This window comes from Urocampus carinirostris, chromosome 1 (genome assembly GCF_059441175.1).
Source record: "Urocampus carinirostris isolate Australia breed hairy pipefish chromosome 1, RoL_Ucar_1.0, whole genome shotgun sequence".
In the NCBI taxonomy this organism is placed as follows: domain Eukaryota; kingdom Metazoa; phylum Chordata; class Actinopteri; order Syngnathiformes; family Syngnathidae; genus Urocampus; species Urocampus carinirostris.
This window is the reverse complement of record NC_142349.1, coordinates 29,019,668-29,042,963: the sequence shown is the minus strand read 5'-3', so window position 1 is coordinate 29,042,963 and position 23,296 is coordinate 29,019,668. Positions and strand designations below refer to the sequence as shown.

The 23,296-nt window shown below is 40.8% G+C and overlaps 1 protein-coding gene across 1 annotated transcript; it reads right to left on the bottom strand.

The window, feature by feature from the left end:
* Positions 1-303: 303 nt before the first annotated feature.
* Positions 304-21,397, bottom strand: syngr3a (synaptogyrin 3a). Its single transcript, XM_088333730.1, has 4 exons — positions 21,133-21,397; positions 9,909-10,143; positions 7,907-8,052; positions 304-4,910 (listed from the first exon to the last, which is right to left on the bottom strand). Exons 1-4 carry the CDS (start codon positions 21,232-21,234, stop codon positions 4,704-4,706), a joined length of 690 nt encoding a protein of 229 aa, XP_088189856.1. The 5' UTR covers positions 21,235-21,397; the 3' UTR covers positions 304-4,703.
* Positions 21,398-23,296: the final 1,899 nt, after the last annotated feature.

Here is a 23,296-nt window from a genome sequence, read left to right as displayed (position 1 = left end):
GTATTATTGTATGGCTGGCAACCAGTTCAGGGTGAATCCTGCCCACTGCCCGAAAATAGCTGGAATGGGTCGATAATGGATCGATATTTGAAATAATACACTAAAGTAATATATAAACACCTACCCAAAGGGAAAAAAAACGTCCTGTAGAAAGATGGGCGCTGCTAGGCTTTACTTGCCCAAGACACACCACAGAAAAGGGTGCCCCAATGACACTGGTGGTCACAGGATTTGTGAAGTGTAGCTCTTAATAAGTTTGTAACATTTATGCACTCGCGAGAAGAAATAAGATGACCAAAATAGCACGTCTCGTCATTTATTTTTTTATTGGAAGTGTTGCTCAGACTGTATTCCAGAGACATTCAGAAGATATTGACACTTTTCTGTACACAGGGTTTGTCTTTTTATCACACAGAAGTCAAACACGGGTAAAATAAGAGAAAAAAAAAGCGGCATCCAAAACGACAGCACGCTTAAATAAAAAAAACACTTATTGATGTACTTCTGATTTCCATCAATTTGACGGAAGAAACAAAAAAAGGTCAAATGCATGCAAAGAACCCTCACATTTGACAGCACTAGCGTTAACTTACTACATATAATTCTTATTATATTTCAGTCCAACCAAACTACAGCATGATCACAGACTTGAATTTTTGTATCCATGAGGCATTTAGGAGTGGTGAGGTTTTTTCCAAACGGTGCATTTGAGTTTAGAATACTCATATTTAGAGATCTTTTTTTTTTTTTTTTTTTTTTAAACTCGAGAACAGGTAAAGGACAAACCAGACCCTGGACATAATCACATACATGTTCCAATGACTTGAATAATTGTACAATCAACTGACACTAGTGCAGTGCACAAAATACATGGAATCTTGGGCTTTGTTGTTTCTTTTTTTGATATTTGGGGTCTAGAAACACTGATGAAAAAAGAGAACAATAAAATCTGACTCGTGCGTGAGTCACACAAAGCCACACTTCACGTTGGTCTTCATATTGTTTTCTGTGTGATCATGGATAAATTCATCTCTGCCTACTTTGATATTTTTCTTTTATATGAAATGTAAACCTGTGGTTGAAAATGAAATCAATGTATTGTATCTATGTGAATAATAGCTGAGGGTATTTTCATTGTAGATTACAAATGAGGGTTTTTTGTGTTCCTTTGAGTTGCGCAAACGTCTGGTCAACAATGGGGCACTCACTCAGAGATACAAGGTTGCAGCATTGGCTCACTTTGTATGTCACAATGTACTGCTTAAAGCGACACGGTGCCATATTTAGCGCTTCCTAGTTGTACAAAGAAATTGTATTCAGTCAAAAAAACATTGATTTGCATACTAAGAAAAATTAAAATAACTTTCATACCAACGTGAAAAAGTCACACGCCGAGAAATTTGTATTTCGTTGACATAGTGGAATCAATACCTAAAGGTCACCGCCATGTTTGTCTGGCGTCTTGCTATCGAAAACCAGTGCCACAACACAGCGAAGCAGTATTACACAACAGTGCCATCTAGTAATCAAATATTACACACCAGGGCTTTAAAAGTGCATTCACAGCTAACAAGGAGGCACTCTGAAGCAGCCACATTAGTGAACTGTCTGAAGGGTTAGATGCTATATGAGACATACCTAATTGGTATAATGGCGGCGCCCTCTGGCTGCGGCTGCATCGACTCGCTACAACGGGTCAGATGTATCGACATTTCGTTCTGTGTACATTGTTACAAAGAATGACAATACAAAGGAAATTATTATTATATTGAGCTAGCTTGTGGGGGAAGAGGGCTCACGCCTGAGTTTGAATAAAGGGGCAGTGTGGTGGAGAGGCCCTAAAAATCTGAAGTGCTGAGTTTATGGCCAATGTCTTCACCATTCATGACTACATCATTCTCAAAATTTGTTTTTGACAATTAGTTTTGGAGACAAAAATTAAATGTAGAAATATATCTTAGAATTGACTTGACAGTGTCTTGATTTATTTCATTTGGTGACAAATGCAGCAGCCTTGAATCAATGACAGAAAACACGCGTGGCTTTGACTTCTTGTTCAAAAAATCTAGACCACTAGCTTCAGCTTGGTAATTCATGAGATCTAAAAAATATATCACAATGAACTAAAATCATTCATTCTGTCTCTGTTAGTCTCTCTCTGTCTCTCCGTCTCCCTCCCTCTCTCGCCTTCAGTTTCCCAGTCTCTCAGTTTCTCTCTCACTTCATGAGTCTCCCAAGTCTCCACCAGTTCCTCAGTCTCTCTCTGAGTCTCCCTCAATCTCTCGGCCTCAGACACACCCCCCCCCCCTTTCCCAATTGTTTGCCTTAATTGGGACAAAATCAGGTCATCTTGAGTTTTGTGACGACGAAATTGAACGAATAGTCAGCAGGCTGCCGCCACTATAGGACTTTTTGGACAATTTTTGTCAAGGTAGCTCAACGAGAAATAGAATAGTATTGGGAGTTTAACAAGTACAGTATACAGCAATTGCATGCAAATTTTTTTGGGGGGGGCGGAGCACATTTATATGTGTCATAACTATTAGTTATTGATAAATTCCTCAAACAGTAAGGGGCGCTGTCAGTTGCATTCACGACTGTTGAATCTCATTTTAAATGGTGAGTTTTGCACAATATTTAACATGCATTTTCACCCTTAGGGTTACTTTTTAGAGAGAGAGCTCTATTTATTCTTTTGCATCCATTATAGGCATGTTCTGGAGAGCACACTGTTGCACAGAAGCACATTTGGTCAGACTACTAGGGTAATCCAACTAAGATTTGTTTAAATATTTAGTCAAGCAGTATCAGTCTTAAAACCTGTTTTAAAAAATATTATTTTAAAAAGAAAATATTACCCAACCATAAACAAATGGCCGACAATGTCCCAATTTAGCGACCCGCCGCCCTCCTTATCTCCTTATCATTTCAATAGCGCGCTAAAGTATACTATAATTTGGCATCCGAACACACAACATCCTCCTAAAGAATTCACTCACAAGCTCCCAACAACATACAGCAGTTATGTGTTTCAGCAGTAGTGTGTTTCTAAAGAAAGACAAATATTTATATGAAGATTGGGCAGTTTTGCAGCTTCTAAAAAGTAAACAGAAACATATCGAATGTACAAAGAGATTCTTCCTACTCGCTGGCGATGAGAATAAATGCAGGACATTGTTTCAAAGGACACACAGTTTGTATACTTGGTGTAGAAATTAAAACATTTTAGATGGAATCTGACTCAATCAGGTTTGAAGTATGTTACATTGCACCATGACATGTATGAAAATAATACAGATAAATACACATTTCAAGCTAGAATTGGATCAAAAATTCTACAAATGGAATTAGCCTGAGGTCTGTTTGTACATTTCAAAGCTGAATCAAGTGTGTCAAATGAGGCGAGCCTGTGATTGGTTGAAAAAGACACAGAAAGTGAACACACTCATCAGAGTACAGATATACTTTTTAAAGTTAATGTGATCAAAAACCAGTGCATTATTTTGTTATAGGGAAGATATGCATGCCAACTAATTGGAACAATTTGTGACACTTTTATTTTAATATTCACGGAGACCAGGCTCAACCCGAGGATCCTCGGTGCTAGCATGACGCTAGCTGGCCGCTTTCATACAATGAAAGGAGAAGCCCTCAGACTATGTTTTACTATTTTTTAATGACACGATTGACCATTCATCAAACTGCAATTCTGTGTTCTCTGTTTTTGTTTGTAGATTTATTGTTGTCAATTTCACAGTCGTATATTTTATGTGTTACGAATATCTAATACAAAAATGTTTTGACTATCAGAGGACTTATTTGGAACGCAACCCCAACCAAAATCAAGGGATCACTGTACAAACGTTTACAATTATAGGCAAAACATGTATTTCATTTTTCACAAGTTTTAGGTGGAGCACATTAAATATTTTTTGTTTGTTTGTTTTTTTAGTTCCCCTCAAACCTGATATTTAAAAATGGCTGCGTACACTTTTTTCAAAACCACTAATATAATTTACAATAAATAAAAACGCAACATTCAAACGTAAAACAACACCACTTGGTTAAACGATGGATGAGTAACTTTTGGGAGAACACATTGTAAATCGCATAAATGAATTCATTTTTTTCTCAAGATAATTGTGATAATTCACTCTCTGTTGATTGCAGTCATCAACTCACGCCGCAGTACAGTCGAGGGAACGGCATTAGACTGTGAGATATTGCACTTAGTCACAAGAATATTGTGATGGAGATGATGTTGTTGATGAAAATGACGATTTTCACGTGTAAATCTACCTAGTTAAGTCACTGTCAGTACAGTTTGGCACTTGAGTTGCTATCTCTACTCTTGGAAACATGCAGGCTGGATACACATGATCACTGTTGAACTGCAGCGGGATGAAAACAAACACTATCATTCATTGAAATCCATAACCTTCTCCAGAACAATTTGCCACATGTTCATCATTAGCCTGTTCATATCTTGTGTGCGAACGCTTCAAAACGAGCTCATCTTCTACGGTTCCTCCCCTTGTTTTTTTTTCTCAAATATGTTTCAGCTATTTAGCATGAAAGTGAGTCTAAAAATGCGCAGATAAAGCTGGAATGTTCAAACAAACAAGAGGAGGAAACAAAACTGCAGGTTGTTTTTGACTTTCCCTCCCCTAGCCTCGTTTTTATTCTTTTTCTATCCGTCACTTTTAGTAAATGGGAACCTGGTATGTTGGCGCTGCGTTGTTGTCTGTGAAGGGAGGATTTTGGTAGGTGTCTGTGAGCTCAGTGGTGGCCCCTGGTGAGTTGGAGGGGCACGGCTGGGTGGGGGCCACACCATCCAGGTGCTCCGAGGTGAACAGGGTCATGTCGGTACCCAGCAGGTACTTCTGCACGGCGCGTAGCGTAAGACCAGCCTGGAAAGTCAACACGAGTTAGTCTGACAGTACTGTTTTTACATGTTTGCATTTATTTAGCTCAAAGGTCTCACACAGAGGCTAGGTGAGGATGGGCCGCATCAGGTTTTTCACAAGAATATCTATGATAGAAACGTTCTCAAATATCTGTATTTGTAAAAACAAAATAAAATTTCTGAAAAAGGACTGCATGGTTGAGACCTGGGATTTACCTGTTGTTTTTTTTTTATTTCTAAATGATTATTTTTGTAGTGTGTGCCTAAAAGGTCTCTTATACCAAATCCTGCTTTGTCAAGAACCGGAACAGGATCAGGACCCAAATACGTGACCTTTCTCACACAAGCCTTTTATTTTACGGGAAATAGGGAGTCATGCACGTTAGGCAGCAGTCTGGTGTGAAATGACAAGAAGCAAGAGGCCCACGAGATCTATAGCAATTGCCCGAGCAGATATCGGACGGATGGGGTCGATACCGGACAGGACGGGACAGACCGGATTGATATCAAAACAGGATATCGAAATTAAACAGGACAAACCAGACGGGAACGTAACTGGAAACCGATATTAAACAGGACAAAATAAACAGGGACAATACCAAACAGGAAATACCAACAGGAAACAGGACCGAGTCAAAACCCACGTCCTGCGGGGCAGAGGTTCGTTGACGGACTGACAAAGGAAGAGTGAGAGCACTGAGCTCAAATAGAAGGAAAGCCAATCTGACAACGAGCCGCAGCTGGCGCCATACGGGCGGGGCCATTTGGGTGCAATGGCAACAGTGACATGCTTGGCTTAATTTTTAGAAGATATTTGCCGTGCCTTCAAGTGAAAGGGTATAAGTTCATTCAGTCACAAGTGTGAATTTGAAAATAGTTGAAGTGAGACCTCCCGCTTTAGAGCAGTGTTTTTTTAACTACTTTTTTTAACGCCGTAACTTATCTAGTATGCTGCAGGAAATTTTATATTTTGCAAAAAATCATGACATTGTTCAGTTAATTTGCTTGTGTAACTGTCAAATTTATCCATGTCAGTAAGTGGCAGCAGATGACTAGTTTTCTCTTGTTCCATTCAATCCTGCTTCAGAAAATTAGAATCTCATGACGTTTTTTCCATTAAATTTTCTGTTATGCAATTAAAAAAAAACAAAAATGTCACACATTCTGGATTCATTAAAAATTAAGTGAATTTTTGCAAGTCTGTGTAAAGAGTCTTTCAGCGCTGGCATTTGATAAACACATCCCCGAAAATAGTTTTTGTGGGTTCAGTAGCAAAATCGCCCCTAAATTATCGAGGAGTAATTATTTTCTAAATCTGTTACAAAAATAAACTTGTCATCGTTTTTCTGTTTGAAAAAAATATCCGAAACACAGTTTGGGGGGAATAATAGAGGTAACTTTTGTTTACATAACATTCTTCTTCTTTGAACCATTAATTGCTCAATTGTTATTTAAACCATCGTGTAGTCAAGTTAGTCTGCTAGATGTCTCCCGGCTTTGGTCACATGACAATCACAAGGGCAGTTGTAAGCTTCATTTGAATCTCCAGCAGAGGATATTGTTACTCCACTATGACACCCATTCAGATCAATGAATATTTCAATTTAAACGTTATTCCACATCCATTACACACCCAAAAATGTATGGAATTCCGTTTCGATTAAAGGTTACACATAAAAGGATTTATTTTTGTTTCTGTTACAACGTAGATCCTCTTTATTTTGTTTAGTGTGACAATAAACTTGAATTACGAACATGGTTTGGAAACAGCATTAGAAATCTGGGGGTTTCCAATGCCCACTCCCCGTTAATTAAAAGTAATGTTGCCGGCCACCATGATTGCTCCGGTTTCCTGCCGAAAATTTGCTAACAATGAATAGTACAGGACTGTCTCAGAAAATTTGAATATTGTGATAACATTCTTTAGATTCTGTCATGCAATCAAAAAACAAAGATGCTATGGATTAAATATACATCAACTCAAATATTGCAGGCCATTTATTGATTCAATATTTTGCAGACTATTGCATGCAGCTTAAAGGAGCTGAAGGAAATTAAACTCTTACTGCCACCATCTCCTGGCTTGTGTCATCATTGCAGCTTCAGTCACGATCCCCGTTCAAGTACGTGCATTAATTAGACGTGCTCAAATAAACTCATCTTTTTTCATTTTTTGTGGGTTTTTGATTGTTTTTTTTTTTTTTGACTAATTGAAGCAGAGCTTTTTTATTTTCACCATTTTCCTGCTAAATCAACGAATGGATTCAAAATAAAAACCTGCAAGGACGGGCAAGACCTCATTTATTAGAACACACTCAATATTAATTTGAATCATACGCAAAAATACATGAGCTATCATATAAACCTGCAACTTTTTTTCAAATACCTGTTGGTCAAGTAATTAATATTTATTTTACATAACATGAGCGTCACCAAAAGGGATCTGACATAATTGCCTTCCCTCTTGCTCCTATGGCCACCCGGAAAACTCAAAAAGGCAGGGAAATTTTTTTTACAGTAAAATGGTGCATTTCGGTGATTTTCAGTCTCTCTAGTTTGTATTTTTCCTTGTGCTTTGTAGCGCTTAGTTTTGGTTGCACTACCTCATACAGTGGTTAAATAATACTCACTGTCCCTTTCAATACCAGTTGTTCTGTTCTCCTTGTCTGTTTGGTACACAATGTAAGCAGCAGCATAACTCCTTTTACAAAAACAGATAAGTCAAGAATAACGTCCTAGCTCCACTTCATTCCAAAACCGAGTAAAAAGAACATGGAGTAGATGGCAAAACAGCAGACGTAGGTTGCTGAATGTTTAAATACTGAACTAATATGGCTCCCAATGTGACATCACTTCCTGTCTGAAATGTCAAAACTACATAGATCTCAAACAAACTTTTCCTGGGGCCAGAACACCAGTAATTATATCCTTTATTCAAAGTGTCAGTGCAAATGGACTTCAAAAAGACACTAATGTCAGGTATGATTTCCATTTTCTTACCCAAGCGATGATGGAGAAAAAAGAGAAGGCGATAGCAGCTCGAGCTGCGTCAGCGCCTTGGTTAAGGGGCAGTTTCGCAGGTGTCGTCCGAGACCACTGATTGGCCAGGAAGCAAAAACTCACAAAGTACAAGAAGGCCCAGAAACCTGCAATAAAGACCGACAAGGTTGCCTTGTAAGGAGGGAAACATACAGTCTTCTTTTGACGTCATGTGGTGTGATAAGTTTCATTGATGAGAAATGAGAAAGTGGGGCGGCTTCATTAGTACCTTAAAAGGGAACCCCGACCTAATTTCTATCCCCACAGTAAAAAGCAAATAGTGAGAAGTAAATCATACTTGCTCACATGAAACATCAAGCTCACACATGTACAACTACTTTCATACAGACAGTAATACCACACATACACTATTATAGTCTCATATACACAACTATACTCTCTCACACATACTCTTATACACGCACTACTATGCAGTCACACACATTACTTTACCCGCACACACATAATAGTATAGTCCCCCCACACACACTACGATACACACTCACACACACTACTATACTTACACAGACACACTACTATAAACTCCCTCACACACACACGCACATGCACACACACACACGACTATTCTCTCTCTGACACACCATTAACATTTATATTACAATAAGAGTTTTTCACACCTAGTTTGATGACGACCTCACCTCTTTACACTAAGTACTTTTGGTAACAAAAGCGATGCACACTGATCTGTGTGTATATCTTCTTCAGTTCAATGTCAAACTGGAGCTGCTCCCAGTGTAGTAGTATATGTGAGAGAGTATAATAGTATATGTGAGAGAGAACAGTAGTTTGTTTGACAGGATATTAGTGTGTGTGTGTGTGTGTGTGTATGAGGGTTTGATAATATGCGGGTGAGAATATAGTACCGTAGTTTCCAGACTAAAAGTCGGGGGTGCGATTTATACTCCGGTGACTTATATGTGAAATTATCAACACATTATTAAATCATTGAGTTTTACACTTTTATTACTGGTGCAATTTAAATGTAAGTTTTTGAGCTTTGTTCATGAATAAAACTAGCTGAACAGACCCTAATCATGGGAAAAGTGTCAATCGAAAGGGGAGGGCTAACTACCATTTTGGGAATTATTTTACAAGTCTGTTTCTTTGCAATTGGAAAATATTTGGCGAAACGAAGAGATAACAAGAAATAACGACCAACAGAGCAGAAATGTTTTAGGCGGATTACTATTTATCTGTCTTCATTGTCTTGTATTTTGGTGTAAATATTTTACAAGGTTGGATTCTATGGATTGTCAGAAGCCATTTTCGGAGATAATTCAAAGAAGTTGAAGACGGCCAGGGCACGAAATTGTGAGTCTCACCCGCTTTCTAGTTTTTGGTTATCTTGTTTCTGACTGATTGTGATGTTTCAAGGACGAGTACATTTTAAAATGATCATCATGTCTTGAATCCCAGTAATTTAAGCTTTCCAATGTCATGTGGCATGATATAATTTTGAGACTGGTCACATCGTACGGGCACATATTTGTTTATTTAAAGTGCAGTGTTAAGGGTTTAAGGTACTGCATATAATTAAAACTCTTTCTGCGTACGGTCTTCCTTTGTAAATATCTCATATTTCAATGTGGGTACATGGGGCTTATAGTCAGGTGCGGCTTATGTATGTACAAATTTGTTTTTTCCTTTAAAATGTACTGGGTGTGGCTTAGAACCAGGTGCACTTAATAGCCTGGAAATTACAGAATGCAGTTTTTGGCTGGTGCGACTTAAAATCCGGAGAGACTTATATTCTGGAAAATACGCAAGTGTGTGTATGAGAGTATAGTGGTATGAGTGAGGGAGTAAAGTAGTGTTTGAGCATGAGTATGCTTGTGTCTGAATGAAAGAAGTGTAGAACATGAATGAGAGTACGATGTTATACATGAGAGCAAGTATGATTTACTCCTCAAACTGCCTCTCATATCTGTGTCCTGGTCCTGACCTGAGAAGCCGATCTCGAACATGACGGCCTTCTTTCGATCTTTGACGGAGCTGATGGAAGAGAACTTGTAGTCGAGAAGCATGAAGAAGGAGCAGGCCAACAGGCCCACCAGGCCCACAAAGACGCCGTAATTGCAAGCGTCCGCGTTCTTGTTGAAAACGCAGTACAGACGCTCGCTGCCAATGTTGACGTAGCCTTCGTTCACGATGGAGGCGAACACCACCAGCGAGAAGATCTTGACAGCGGAGATAAGAAAGGGTAGATCAGGTAGTTTCTGGGAAAGCTTTTAAAATTCTGACGTTAAAAAAAAAAATTGCTTTTATTCAGTTGTTAATATGTAACCTTTGTTACGGCATCTTGTTTGTAGGCCGGGGAACCAGAAATGCCAACTTAAAAAGTGCATATTGTACAATATGATACTTAAAATTTCAGGACAAAGTTGTTCTATGATGAGTGCATATCTTGAATTACAAGAGTTTAGGCTTTCCAATGATATGTGGCCTGACATATTTCAGTGACTGGTGACATCGTACAGATAAGTATTTTCTTCTCGACGTCCTGCTTGTTAAGGAGTTCAATACTCACAAAAAAACAAACAAACAGATAATTACAAAATTCCTCCAAAAACAATAAAACCATTCTGCTCTCAAATTAATTTAATGTGTTTAACTCTGCATATATTATTTTGGGGGGTTTATGAATCTCATACTTATTCATTTATATAGCTTTTTTCTCTCTTTTTCAATTTACATTTCTTATTCAATTTGTCTGTTTAACGTCTATCTATTTTAATTTTAGTATTTATATTTGTGTGGATTTTATTTATAATGTTTTGGGTAAGTTTAAAGGTGGGGTGCGTCGTTTGAGTTGTCATTAAAAGTTGAAGGGTTAACATTTTCTCAATTAAGTATGAGTTAACTAATGATTTGGCCCTTGGTTCGAATCCCTGAATCGTGCCGAGTATTTATAAGGCGCTTTTCCACTGGTTCCTGCCTTCCTTGCCTATTTTGCTTTTCCATTATAAAAAGCGACCTGGTCCTTGGTCCATAGCACCTTCGTTTTTGGTACCACCTCTGTCGACTAAACTACTAACAACTAGGTTGTCAGCAACGGCTCTGCCCCGAGAGCTGCATCCATAACAAAGCCGACACTGCGTGTCCGCGTATTACCTGTACAAAAAAAAAAATCGAGTTACGGTGAACCCTAACTCTGCCCTGTGGTCAGTTGGCGACATGCAGTCTATGAACGAATCCAGCGAGAGCTCGATGGAACAAAATGAGGGTAAGCTAGCGTGGTAGCTATTAGCTAAAATTTTGCATGTGTGTTCGGTGGTAAACAATGAAAAAACACCAGTACCTAAGTATTTCTTTGTCGTTGAATGTTTGCTAGATGTTTAATTTATATTTCTAAAGCGTATGTGTTGCGATACAGTGTTAACTATTTTCCGTGGCTATTGATCTAATTTTATGAGCAGATTACTGGTCTCTACATATGAAATATGTCGGTTTAAAATCTGTCTTCTCATTTTGAAAGGAATACATTTTAGAATACTCTATGTCCTTACAACATGATGACATTTGCTAGTGTACCAGAAAATATAGTATGGTTTTTCAACATTTTTAAGCCAAAGTACACTTTTTGGGGGGGTTAAAAAATCTCCAGGCACAAAGTTTGTTGAAAATGTTTACAAATTAATTCCCAAAGTTTTTTTTAACATTCGATTGTACCATCACCTAGAATGAAGGTGTAGAAAGTTCTTCATTTCATTTTAGTATACAATTTTACTGTATTTTTCTGATTTCACTATATTTTGGTAACCTGTTTTTCATGTTTCACAAGATTTTATATATTTTTTTTCTAGGAAAAATAACAACAGCAAACTTAAAATGAGAAAAAAATATCTGCCAAGGGAACATTTTTTTAAGAATAACTACTTCAGCAAACCATTGAGCAAGATCTTTGATTTGATCATTTTTGCAGTGGAATCTTATTTTCCTACATTTTTATCTAGTCTTTCTACAAAAAATGTCAATAAATGTCATTTTTAAATCAATAAAGGGTTAGTTTGACCTGAGTTATTTTCATGTCATGGTTTGAGTAGGCTGAGTGGTTAACGTGTGTGCGGCACAGTTCTGGGGTCTGCATGTTCTCCCCGTGCTTGGGAGGGTTTCCTCCGGGCACTCCGGTTTCCACCCACATTCCGAAAACATGCATGTCAGGTTAATTGACCGATCCAAATTGTCCCTAGGTGTGAATGAGCGAGTGAGTTGTCTGTCTTGGCAACCAGTTCAGGGTGTCCCCTGCCCACTGCCCGAAGACAGCTGGGATGGGCTCCAGCACCCCCGCGACTCTACTGAGAATAAGCGGTGCAGATAATGGATGGATGGTTTGAGTAGGCCTTAAAAGCCAATGTGTGTTATGAATTGGATGGAAAAGAGTACTTGAATAATATTGCAATTCGGTTGAATTGTAAAATACAACACCTATTAAAACCTATGTGATTAGTTTATTACATTCAGCCCCTACTATCGAATATTAAAATATGGGTGTATGTCTTCCATATCTTCCACTGCCGCCGTACACCATCAGTTTGGCGATCGAGTTACCTAGTGGTGATGACATCTTGTCATCGTTCCAGGCTTCACCAAAACGCAAAGTCCAAAGAAACATTCATCTATGCAACCTTACCTCTGTGTGGGAGGCACCTTCTTTTAATTTTACTATTCTACTTTTATGAGAACATAACATGAATAAAACGTTTTATATACAAGTGGTTCCCTTTGTTTTTGTCAAACTGTTTTTTTAAAGCTTCTGGTAATTGAAATGCTGAAGACCTCCCGCATGCGAAACCATGACGAAAACGTGTCTTTCAACTTAAAAAACAAACGTTTATTTAAATGGCGTAGAGGGCACATAAAGGTCCAATTTAAAAAAAAAAAAAATCAATAAAATAAAAAAAAATAAAATTAATAGTGGAAAACACACAATATTAGTCATCTCACAATCCTAACAGAATTACCAATTATGATAATGAGAATACAAATAATATTAATATGCAGGTATTGAATTGTATATTTAATGCATAAATGTGTACATTTCCACCTTTCTCTTTAACACACAAAGGTTGTTAAAATGGATCAATAAAAATCAATGAAAAAAAGCGAATAAATGTAAATATTGGGAAAGATATCATATTAATCTTAATCTTACTATTATAGCAATACCGCGAGTAATATAATTGATAACAATAATATTAGACAAAATAAATAATCATTATAAGTGTCAGGTGGACAAATAAACCAATTTGGTTTAGTGTAAATAACCAATTTGACCACAGAAGAGACCTATATCGCATGTGAATGGTGGGGGTACATCCTTGTAAGGGAAAAGGCAACTCAGAAAAGTACTTGCTTTCTGGGCCAGGGCATGTCAGTGGGTGTACAAGGTGACTGATTCAAGAAACGATTCGATAGCTTTGAGTGTGGTTCCAAATAGAAGCGGCAAAGAAACGCCCCCGGAGTTTAAAGTCCCCTTTAATACTGGGAATCACAGAAATATACTACCAATTCTTTACAAACTTGCTCTCAAACACCTATGCACCTCTGCGTCACCTGTACCATGGTGAGTTTTTTTTAAAGCAGGAAAAATTCTCAGCAAAAAAAGAAACCACAAGGGTCCAAAAACAAAACATCTATAGTTTTTAAATAAAATCGAATACGCTCTTTATTCTACCTCCTTATTTCACTTTTTCACTTGTTGCATAGAAACAAAGTAATACAGAACACTCTTACTCTGCTACTCTGGTAATACACATTTTTGTATTTAAAATATATTTTGATTGATTGATTGATTATTGCTCCAGCGAAGGTCGGGGGGTCCCGTCCCTGTGCGTTGAGCCGACCAGATGAACCAGGTTTTTCCAATGCTGGCGGTCTTGTGCCAGCTGTTCTGCATCCTCTACAGCAACTCCGTGTTGTTGGAGGTCACCCGCAACGACGTCGAGCCATCGAGTGCGGGGTTTCCCTCGTGGTCGTCTCCAGCCTGCGGCCTTTGGGTCAAACTGCAGAATGGCTCGTGTCGGATGGTCTGGTGGTAGACGAAGGACACGGCCAAACCAGCGGGTGCGGCGTTGTGCGACCAAGGAAGATGCTCTGGGCTGGCAAGTGCGGGCTCTGAGCTCTTTATTGGAGACTCGCTGGGGCCACTTGATTTTCTCGATGGTTCTGAGAGCCCTGCTATCAAAACCGTCGATTCTTGTGGCCAGGGTGTCGTTCAGGGGCCATGTTTCTGAGCCATAAAGCAGGATAGAGAGTACGGCGAGTTTGTAAATGCGGAGCTTCGTCTTGCGTGCGATGGTCTGGTGCCGCCAGAGTGGTTTCCAGAGAGACTGCAGAGCAGATGCTGCCAGGGCTCTTCTGCGGAGAATCTCTGGTTTTAGGTCCCCATTGTCTGTCACCATGGACCCCAGATACACAAAGCTCTTGACAGGCTCTACGATGTCGCTACCAATTTGGATGGGAGGTGGATCTGGTCCATCACCGACATACATGAACTTGGTTTTCGTCCAACTCACTTGGAGGCCAAGCCGCGCTGCCTCTTCGCTGTAAATGCCCAGAGCGTCTCTCAGCTGGCTGTAGGAAGTGCTAAACATGATGGTGTCGTCAGCATACTCCAGGTCAGTCAGGTGGTAGTTGCCGAAAGACACTCCGGGGATGCGCTCACTAACCCTGAACATCAGATGGTCGATGATGCAATTAAAAAGGTCGGGAGCAGCCACGCAGCCTTGACGAACGCCGCTGGAGATAGTAAACCAGTCGGAGTCAATGCCGTTGATACGGACACAGCTCTCTGCGTTGCTGTAGAGCAGCTTGAACAGGGCTATGATCTTGGGTGGTGCTCCGAGAGCTTGGAGGATGTTCCACAGTGAAAAGTGGCAGACGGTGTCAAAGGCGGCCTTCAAATCAATGAATCCGATATATAGATGGCGATCTTTACGAAATTCACGGGTCTTCTCTATCAGCAAACGGACGGCAGAGATGTGGTCCGTTGTGGAGCGGTTGGGCATAAAGCCAGCCTGCTGGGGACGGCGGCAGCTTCTGATTGCTGGAAGGGCACGGCTGAGCAAGATCCTGGTAAAGACCTTGCCCGGGATGGAGAGTAAAGTTATACCTCTGTGGTTTCCACAGACAAGCCTGTCACCCTTGCATTTCCAGAAGGGCATGATGACTCCTCTGGTCCAGTCGGTGGGCAGCTGCTCCGATTCCCACACCTGGTTGAAGAGGCAGGTTAGCCACTCCACCATGCCATCACCGCCGGCCTTGAGCATCTCGTCGGTAATGGCACAGATGCCGGGGGCTTTCTTGGTGTTCGGCTTCTTCAGAGCAGCTCTCACTTCCTCGGGTGTTACAGGGTCTGTGCAGCAGGCGTCGCTAGGAGGTGCTGTGTTTGCAGCCACTAGGAAGGTGGGATCAGCCGGGATGGTGCTGTGCTGCAAGAGGAGGCCAAAGTGCTCCTACCAGCGCGCGAGGCAGTTGGCTTCTGTCATGATGAGGTTGCCGTCTGAGTCTTTTACCAGGGCTGTCTTTATGTGTGGGCCGCTACGGGCTTGGCGTAGTAGACTGAATACGCGGCTCATGTTGTTGTTGTTGGCCGCGGACTCAAGCTGTTGGACTTCTGCCTGCCAAAACCTCTCCCTATCTTCAGCAATGGCCACATTGCGCAGGCGGTTCAGTCTCCGATACTACGTGAGGTCGCCTCGGAGCCGGGCCTCACGCCGGGCCTCACGCCGCTGGTCTATGATGTTTAGTGTCCTCTCTGATATCCAGGGCTTTCTCGGGGAGGATCGCGGGCGTCCGAGGACATTGTGAGCAGACTGGAGGACATTTTCCTTGAAGGCCGCCCAGTCTGTCAGCTTGTCAGGAGCCAGGGCATCGAGAGTGCGGCGGATGGAGCAAGTGAAGTCTCTGGCGATGTTGGGGTCGCTGAGTCGGGAGGAGTCGGGGCGAGGCAGAGTCTTGTGCTGGTTGGCTCGGAGCTTTAGCTTGAGCTGGGCCACTAGCAGACGAAGGTCTGTGTTGCCAAGCTGTGCTCCTCTGAACACAGTTGGCAGTTGGTTACAAACGACTTCCAGCGTCGTGATATCAGGATGTGGTCCAATGCCTTCCTGGTTCTGCCATCTGGGCTGTACCACGTCCAGTGATGGATGCATTTCCGGGGAAACCAGGTGTCAGCAACACAAAGGTTGTTTTGGTGGCAGAGGAGGAGGAGGCGGTTGCCATTGTCGTTTGTTGTGTCAACGAAGGTGGTGCCGACAGGTGAGCCGGGGGACCGATCATTGCTGGATAGAGTGGCGTTGGCATCAGTGAGGATGATGGTGACGTCGTGTGGTGGGGCTTGGTCGACAGCCTGGTGGAGTTGGTCAAAGAACGCGTCCTTCGCATCCTCATCAGCGACATTGGTGGGGGCGTAGGCGACGATCACTGTCATCTTGCCGTGATGGTGGAGGAAGCGAGCAGACAGTAGTCTGTCGCTTATTGGTGTCTAGCTGATTAGGGACCTCCGGAGGGCTTTTGGAATGGCAAGAACTGTGTTCAAATAGCCCTTGTGCTTTATTTTCCACTCTGCTTTTATCTTACTTTTATCAGAGCTGTCCAGGGCCGAACAGATTAGGTTTGACATATGAGGATGGGGGGAGTGATGTAGAGTGACGTCATCCCCATGTTTTTGATTTTGTTTTTATCCGTTGATGTAGCAAGGGTTATGGATATATAGCTCAAGAGCCATAAATTGCTCTTTTCATGAGTATATATAGCTCGGAGATAAAATTATAATCATGCATATCATGTCTATAGAATTTCAATTCAGACAAGCGCATAGTCATGTCTAATGGACGCATAGCTGACATAGCAATAATTTGTACATGATTCGGTCCGGTATGTAACGAGCATACTCCCCACTACAGTTTCCAGTCAAGGTGTCACACCCACAGACCCCTTTTTGGCTATACGTCACTAAGGAATTGTTTATATGGAAGCTCATTAAACAATTTAGGTTCACTGTCAAGACACTTTACGATAAAAATCCACATAGCCTGAAATGCCAGGCAAGCACACAAAGCAATTAGATTGGGTGAGCTGTAGGGGTGGGCGGAGCTATGCACATAGCTCACGTCACTCTGTACCAAAAGTAAATATGTCAGTAACCTCGTTTGCAATATTTTGTGACATTTTTTTACAAAAGAACCCAGCTTGCACCATACTTTGAAACCATTATTTATGAAAAAAATGAAGGTAAAAGTGAGTCTAAAGTAATTGTGGGAGGGAGACAAGTTTAAAGTAGTATATTTGTTGAGATTGGACACAGGCTGGCATTATTTTGTTTCATAAATTTGATCAAATCATCTCAAGTCACACAATGGAATAAAATGCCCTGAAAATTCTGATTTTGTCTGGAGAGCGGGTTTGGCTGTTTGCTGATATTTGTCTTAAAATATATGATATGGAAAAAAAAAAATCTATATATTTCGCTGTAATGGCTGTTTGGGTCAAAAAGGTTCCTGGTGTAGGATGAACATGCTGAAAGCAACAAGGGGCCTAATTGTAGTCGAGTCCAAACGCCAACCAAACCCCAAAAAAGATAAAAAAAAGAAGGGTTTATTCAAGTGCTTCTCAGAAATGCAAGACTTTGCAGGCGCGTCATAAACGACCTGGCTATGGCTACAGTCATGACTATAAGCCAGGGGATGGCGGCAGAGTGTAACAAAGTTCCACATCAGCTCATTTAAAGTTAAGTAGACACTCAAAATGAGGAGACAAGACATCAACACATTTTGAACTTGCAAAGAGCACAAAGGAGATAGCCTAAACCTCAGATAAGAAATTCCAACCTGTTCTAAAGGCCCACCTATGAGCCCTTTTCTCTGGTAAATCACCTAGGTTACAAAAGCAGATCTGCCCCTTCTTAGCCCATAGTGACAACCTGCAAACAGGTCATAGTAGTCAAAATCCAATGCAATCTCTTTTATAGGTGTACAATGTTAAAACGGACGAACCTAGCAGTCTCTTGTTTGATTTGTGGATTATATAATAAATCAGCATTTATTTGTACTTTCTGCTTCATTTGTTCATTTAGTTATTTTACTGCGTTTATTTCAACTTTTATGAGTTTTTATTTAAGCTTTGAATTGTATCTTAGATAAGATTCATTTATAATTTCAATATCCTTTAATTCATTTGTTATTTTGGCATTTTTGGTGCTCCATAGACAAAATCTGGAGGAATTGGACGGCTTAATTACTTGCTGTTAGCATCAACTAAAATTTTTTTAAGATAAACTGTTGAATTATATTGATGTTTAGCAAAAGTCAATGTTAGTCTTTCAAACATGGTCATAACGCCTACCTAAAACTGTACCGGACTAGTACCTAGAAAAGGTTTTGGTCTGGGTTAACAAAATATGTTTTTGAATAAATGTTTTGGGTCTCTGTTTGTACTGGATATGCACTCAGAGAATTAAGTGTTTTTCCCGAAACTGTTGTCACCGCTATAATCCACAAACTCTTAAATCTACTCAGTTTGTTCTTTGTAAAACTGAGAGAAATGGTTTGTTGATTAGCTTTAAGACTCACATCTCTCTTTGACAAACACACTTGGCAGCAATGGTAGCAAAGGTCCCTGTATGCGCCCAGACCATAGGCATTAACCTAATTTTCATCCTCTCTGTTCCGACTGACCAGAGTTTGATGCTTCGTTTCCTTTCCAGAATCAAACAGTCCTGAGGCATCGTGGACATGTTTGTGTGTTTGACTACACGAGCGGTACAAGTCGCCATGGAAAATGCTAGGAACCGTCCAATATTCTCCCTTTGATTAACAACAATTCTCATTTATAATTTTTATTTTTATTCTCCTCACACACACTTGCATACTGATCCTTTGAGTAACAATGGATGGCAGAACAGGGCCATGTGATATGCGCGCACATTACCCCCCCTCCACATGAGGGTGAGGGTCATATGATGGTGGATGAACACACAAAGGGAGAATGTTGGGGACGCGATCACGTGTGTGCTTGTAATCTGCTTAGTTACACAGGTGCTTGGAGTGACTTTGCAGCCAAGCAATTCACCTGCAAAAATCACAAAATCAAAACTTTCCGGTATTATTATTCAATGTCAAAAATATACACATTATGTGTTTCATACCAGTCAATTTATACGTTTTCCTCGTATTTCTCACGTTTTTGTGTACGCTGTCTAACAACTTTGTATGGGTGGACTTTTTTTGTTAGATCGGATTAGGGCGGCAGTAGCTCAGGAGGTAGAGCGCTCGTCTTGGGATCAAAGGATCCCAGTTCGAATCCCGGCTCCTCAGTGTTACATGTCGAAGTGTCCTTGGGTAAGACACTGAACCCCTAATACCCCCAATAAGCAGGTTAGCGCCTTACATGGCTGCAAGGCCGCTATTGGGAAATGTGGAGCACATTGTAAAGCACTTTGGGAAGTCATTGCCTTGAAAAGCGCTATATAAATGCAGATCATTTCATTTCATTTCATCGATCTTGTCTCGCCCATCGCAACTCTGATCTGGATTGACTCTGTCACTGGTAGCAGATGACCACATCATCGTAAATTGCTAATATTGTTGCGGTATTTTACATGGGCTCTCCTGCTGTGGGTAAATAAATGCCGTTTTGTGTTTTTCAAGGTTTATTAACGTTTAATAAGGGGAGTTACAATTATTCATAAGCAGTGTTAGGAGAAAGGCGTTACAAAGGAATGCGTTCCTGGAATGCAATTACTTTTCTCAGTGTCGAGTACTGTAACGCGTTAATAACATTTATTCACTCAAGTGTTATTACTACGTATACTCTGCTACTTTTTAAAAGTCAGCAATACAGCACTTGATACACGATGGGTGTGTCTAGAGCTACCTCTAAAATACAACTGACAAGCACTGAGGTTCTGATATTCTCCCCACCGTCTATACTTCCATCTAAGCCAGATTTACAACTATAAACTGAAATACTGGAAGCAGGGGGTCAGTTTATATGTGCCCATTTGGTAATGTGTCACCAGTAGCATAGGAGTAAGGGGTGTGGCTTATATAAGAACAACACAATAAAAGAAATGGGAAAGGAAAAAATTTAAGTGGTGTAAAACTAAAAGACAAAGGGGATATGGTGTGTCTCGGCTGTGTTCGTTTGGAAGCTCTCAAGATTGCACAACGCTTCCACGGGTTGATTTACACGTTTTTCCCCTTTTTCTTTTATTGAGTGGTTGTTTTTAAACATTTTCAGGGGGTCGGTTTCAATGTGAGTCTATACAGTAACTTCGATAGTTACTTTTAGAGTAACGCGCTACTTTTGGGTGTTAGGATTCTGGGGGGATTAATTTACGCAATTACTTGTTAAATGAAGTCACTGTGACGAATGACTTTTTTTCAGTAAGACGCCCAACACTGTTCATACGGGGAGCAATTGGCTGAGGTTGACGGTTATGTGTGTTTGGAGTATGGGATGGATGGATGGATGGATGGATGGATGGATGGATGAAACGTTTGGGAAAAAAACCACAGCATCTCTCGTCCCGTGACTAATATATCTACGCATTTCCAGTCGTTACATCACAGACATTCCCACATCGGTCGTGCCGAAGGAGAAGAAAAGACCTTGTGCCTGTAACCCTGAAGTGGTGCTTGCTTTTAGACGTCAGGCCGCAACGTGATTTCCAGGGCCTGCGCGCGTGCTTGCGCAGTGACGTTCACGGACCAATCGCAGGTGGGATGACAGACGACGACGTTGAAGGCAATTAGGGGGCCAATATTTGTGAAGATCATGGTTTTGCGCGCTGGATAAGACCATCGCTCAATGGTTGTAAATTACAAGTCTTAACATGAACGTTGATGCAATTAGCTTAATGTCAAGGAGGTCTATTTATTTGGCACCTTTCACTAAAAGCAGAGGCAGCCCTTTAGGTTCATGTATCCTGTAAAACGCGACCGCTCGACGCTGGGCCTTGATGCAACGTTTGCATCCTTTGCAACACACATCGTAACACAATATTTATACATCTACCATATTAGGTTTGGTGTTTTTTCCCCCTTTTCTTCACGATGGTTGACATTTGCACAAGGACCTCGTGATGAGGCTCGCGCTGCTATGAACCACGCGAACAAACATCATTAAGGTCACAAATCATTTTAGAAATACAAATAAACGCTTCTTACCCACGCTAAGGCTCTGAGAATGGTCTGCGGCTGTTTGACGAAGCTAATAGGGTCAATAGAAGAGCCGGTGCGGCCCGCCCCGAACGATCCCACTCCGTCCATCTTCGCTGATCTCGTAAACGCTCCTCAAAGCTCTCTCTCTCGCCCTCTCTCTTTCCTCGCGGCTCGGGTGGGCGCGCTCAGCCCACTGCCCAGCTATGCTCTGCGTTGCTGCGGGGAAGCTCCTGTCTGACTGTGCGCGTGTGTGAACGAGCAAGCGCGCGCCCACGCCCCCAACAGTGGCCACGCGCACAGCGAGCACGAGGGCTGCTTACGCATTGGAATCAATAATGCAATACTCAATCACGAGAGTGGAATATTTGATTCCTTAGCTAATGGCTTCAACATTATCTCATGTGCAATGATTTTATTTTTATAATCGTATGTGGTATGTTTATTTTCAATATTGTATTACATACCCATACCTGTCAACCTCCACGGCTCCATGCCCTTACAAACTGTCGTATTTTCCCTTGCAAAATACAAAATAATTTTACACCATATTTTTTTCAAACGTGTTTATTTATGTAGTTTAACGTGTTATATTGCACATGTGTTTCGTTATATTATATATATTGTTAATTAACATTTTGTTGTTGCCCTGCGATTGGCTGGCAACCAGTTCAGGGTGTTCCCTGCCCACTGCCCGATGATTGCTGGGATGGGCTCCAGCACCCCTGCGACCCTACTGAGGATAAGCGGTGCAGCTGATGAGATGAGATGAGAACATTTTGTTGTGAGATACTGAGTAGCTCGACATGAATGAGGTCTATTATTTAAAAAGTTCAAAAATTAGGTAGTTTGGACGTTCAGCGTAGAAGGAAAAAATACATGCAAATATAATTAAGTAGAATGATACATTTTCTTATTCAAATTGTGAATTCATTTTCTGCATGAAATTATTGTTGGTAATATACTAATTAAATGGATAACCACAAACCTGTCTTTTTTCATTTTCTCATTTTATACTTCCTTTTTCTCTTAACTTCTTCATACAACATCTCATTAGCTACACCTCTTATCCTCAGTAGGGTCGCGGGGGTGCTGGACCCCATCCCAGCAACCATCGGGCAGTGGGCAGGGGACACCCTAAACTGGTTGCCAGCCAATCGCAGGGCACACAGGGACAGACAACTCACTCGCTCATTCACACCTAGGGACAATTTGGACCGGCCAATTTACCTGACATGCATGTTTTTGGAATGTGGGAGGAAACCGGAGAGGACGGTAGAAACCCACGCAAGCATAATATAATGCATCAAAGCAAGTGAGCCGTTTGAGAGCCCATCTCTCTTTAATGTGTTGAGCCGAAAAAGCCGATTCTCTAAAAAGAGACGGACTTCCATTCACCACATCAAACCGCACGCTTTGTTTGTAACAAAAAAAAACGATACAGAGATAGAGGCTTCCGCGGCGAACTCTTTTGACTTGATTGATTTGCTGTTTCGTGATAGTCGGTGTATTCCGGATGGTAACCATAATTGACAAATTTGCTTTTTTCCGTACACATTTTCTAGTACGTCGTACACGTCTTAAAATGCATAATAAACGTACTTTGTACGGCAAAACAGTACAGGTTGACAGGTATGGTATACGTAAAACAAATATTTAATTTACATACTTATTTCTGGGTGCGGGAATAATATTTTTATAAAATACAATGATCAAATGTAATACCTAGTTTCAAGAGGTCCATTCCCGGCTTGTTATATGTAGAAGTGTCGTTGAGCAAGACACTGAATCCGCAAGCCCCATGATAAGCAGGTAGTTGCCTTGCATGGCTGACGCTGCTATCGGTATGTGAGTGTGTGTGCGAATGGGTGAAGTGTGACTGTGAGGCACATTGTAAAGCGCTTTGGGAGGTTTTCAGTGACTTTAAAAGCGCTATATGAATGCAGACGATTTGCATTTACATTTATATTCAACATTTTTGAGAGATTTGTGATAAATGTATGTTACGTTACCTTGCTTACATTATTAATATGGATTAGGAAGACAATTCGTGCAAATTGGATGTAGCAATACGAGTTCAAATTGATTGAGAGAAAATTTGTATGTTGAGTTGCGATTTTCAAAAAAAAAAAAACGTGCCCATTTGTGAACACATTGCAATTTTAAGGAATTC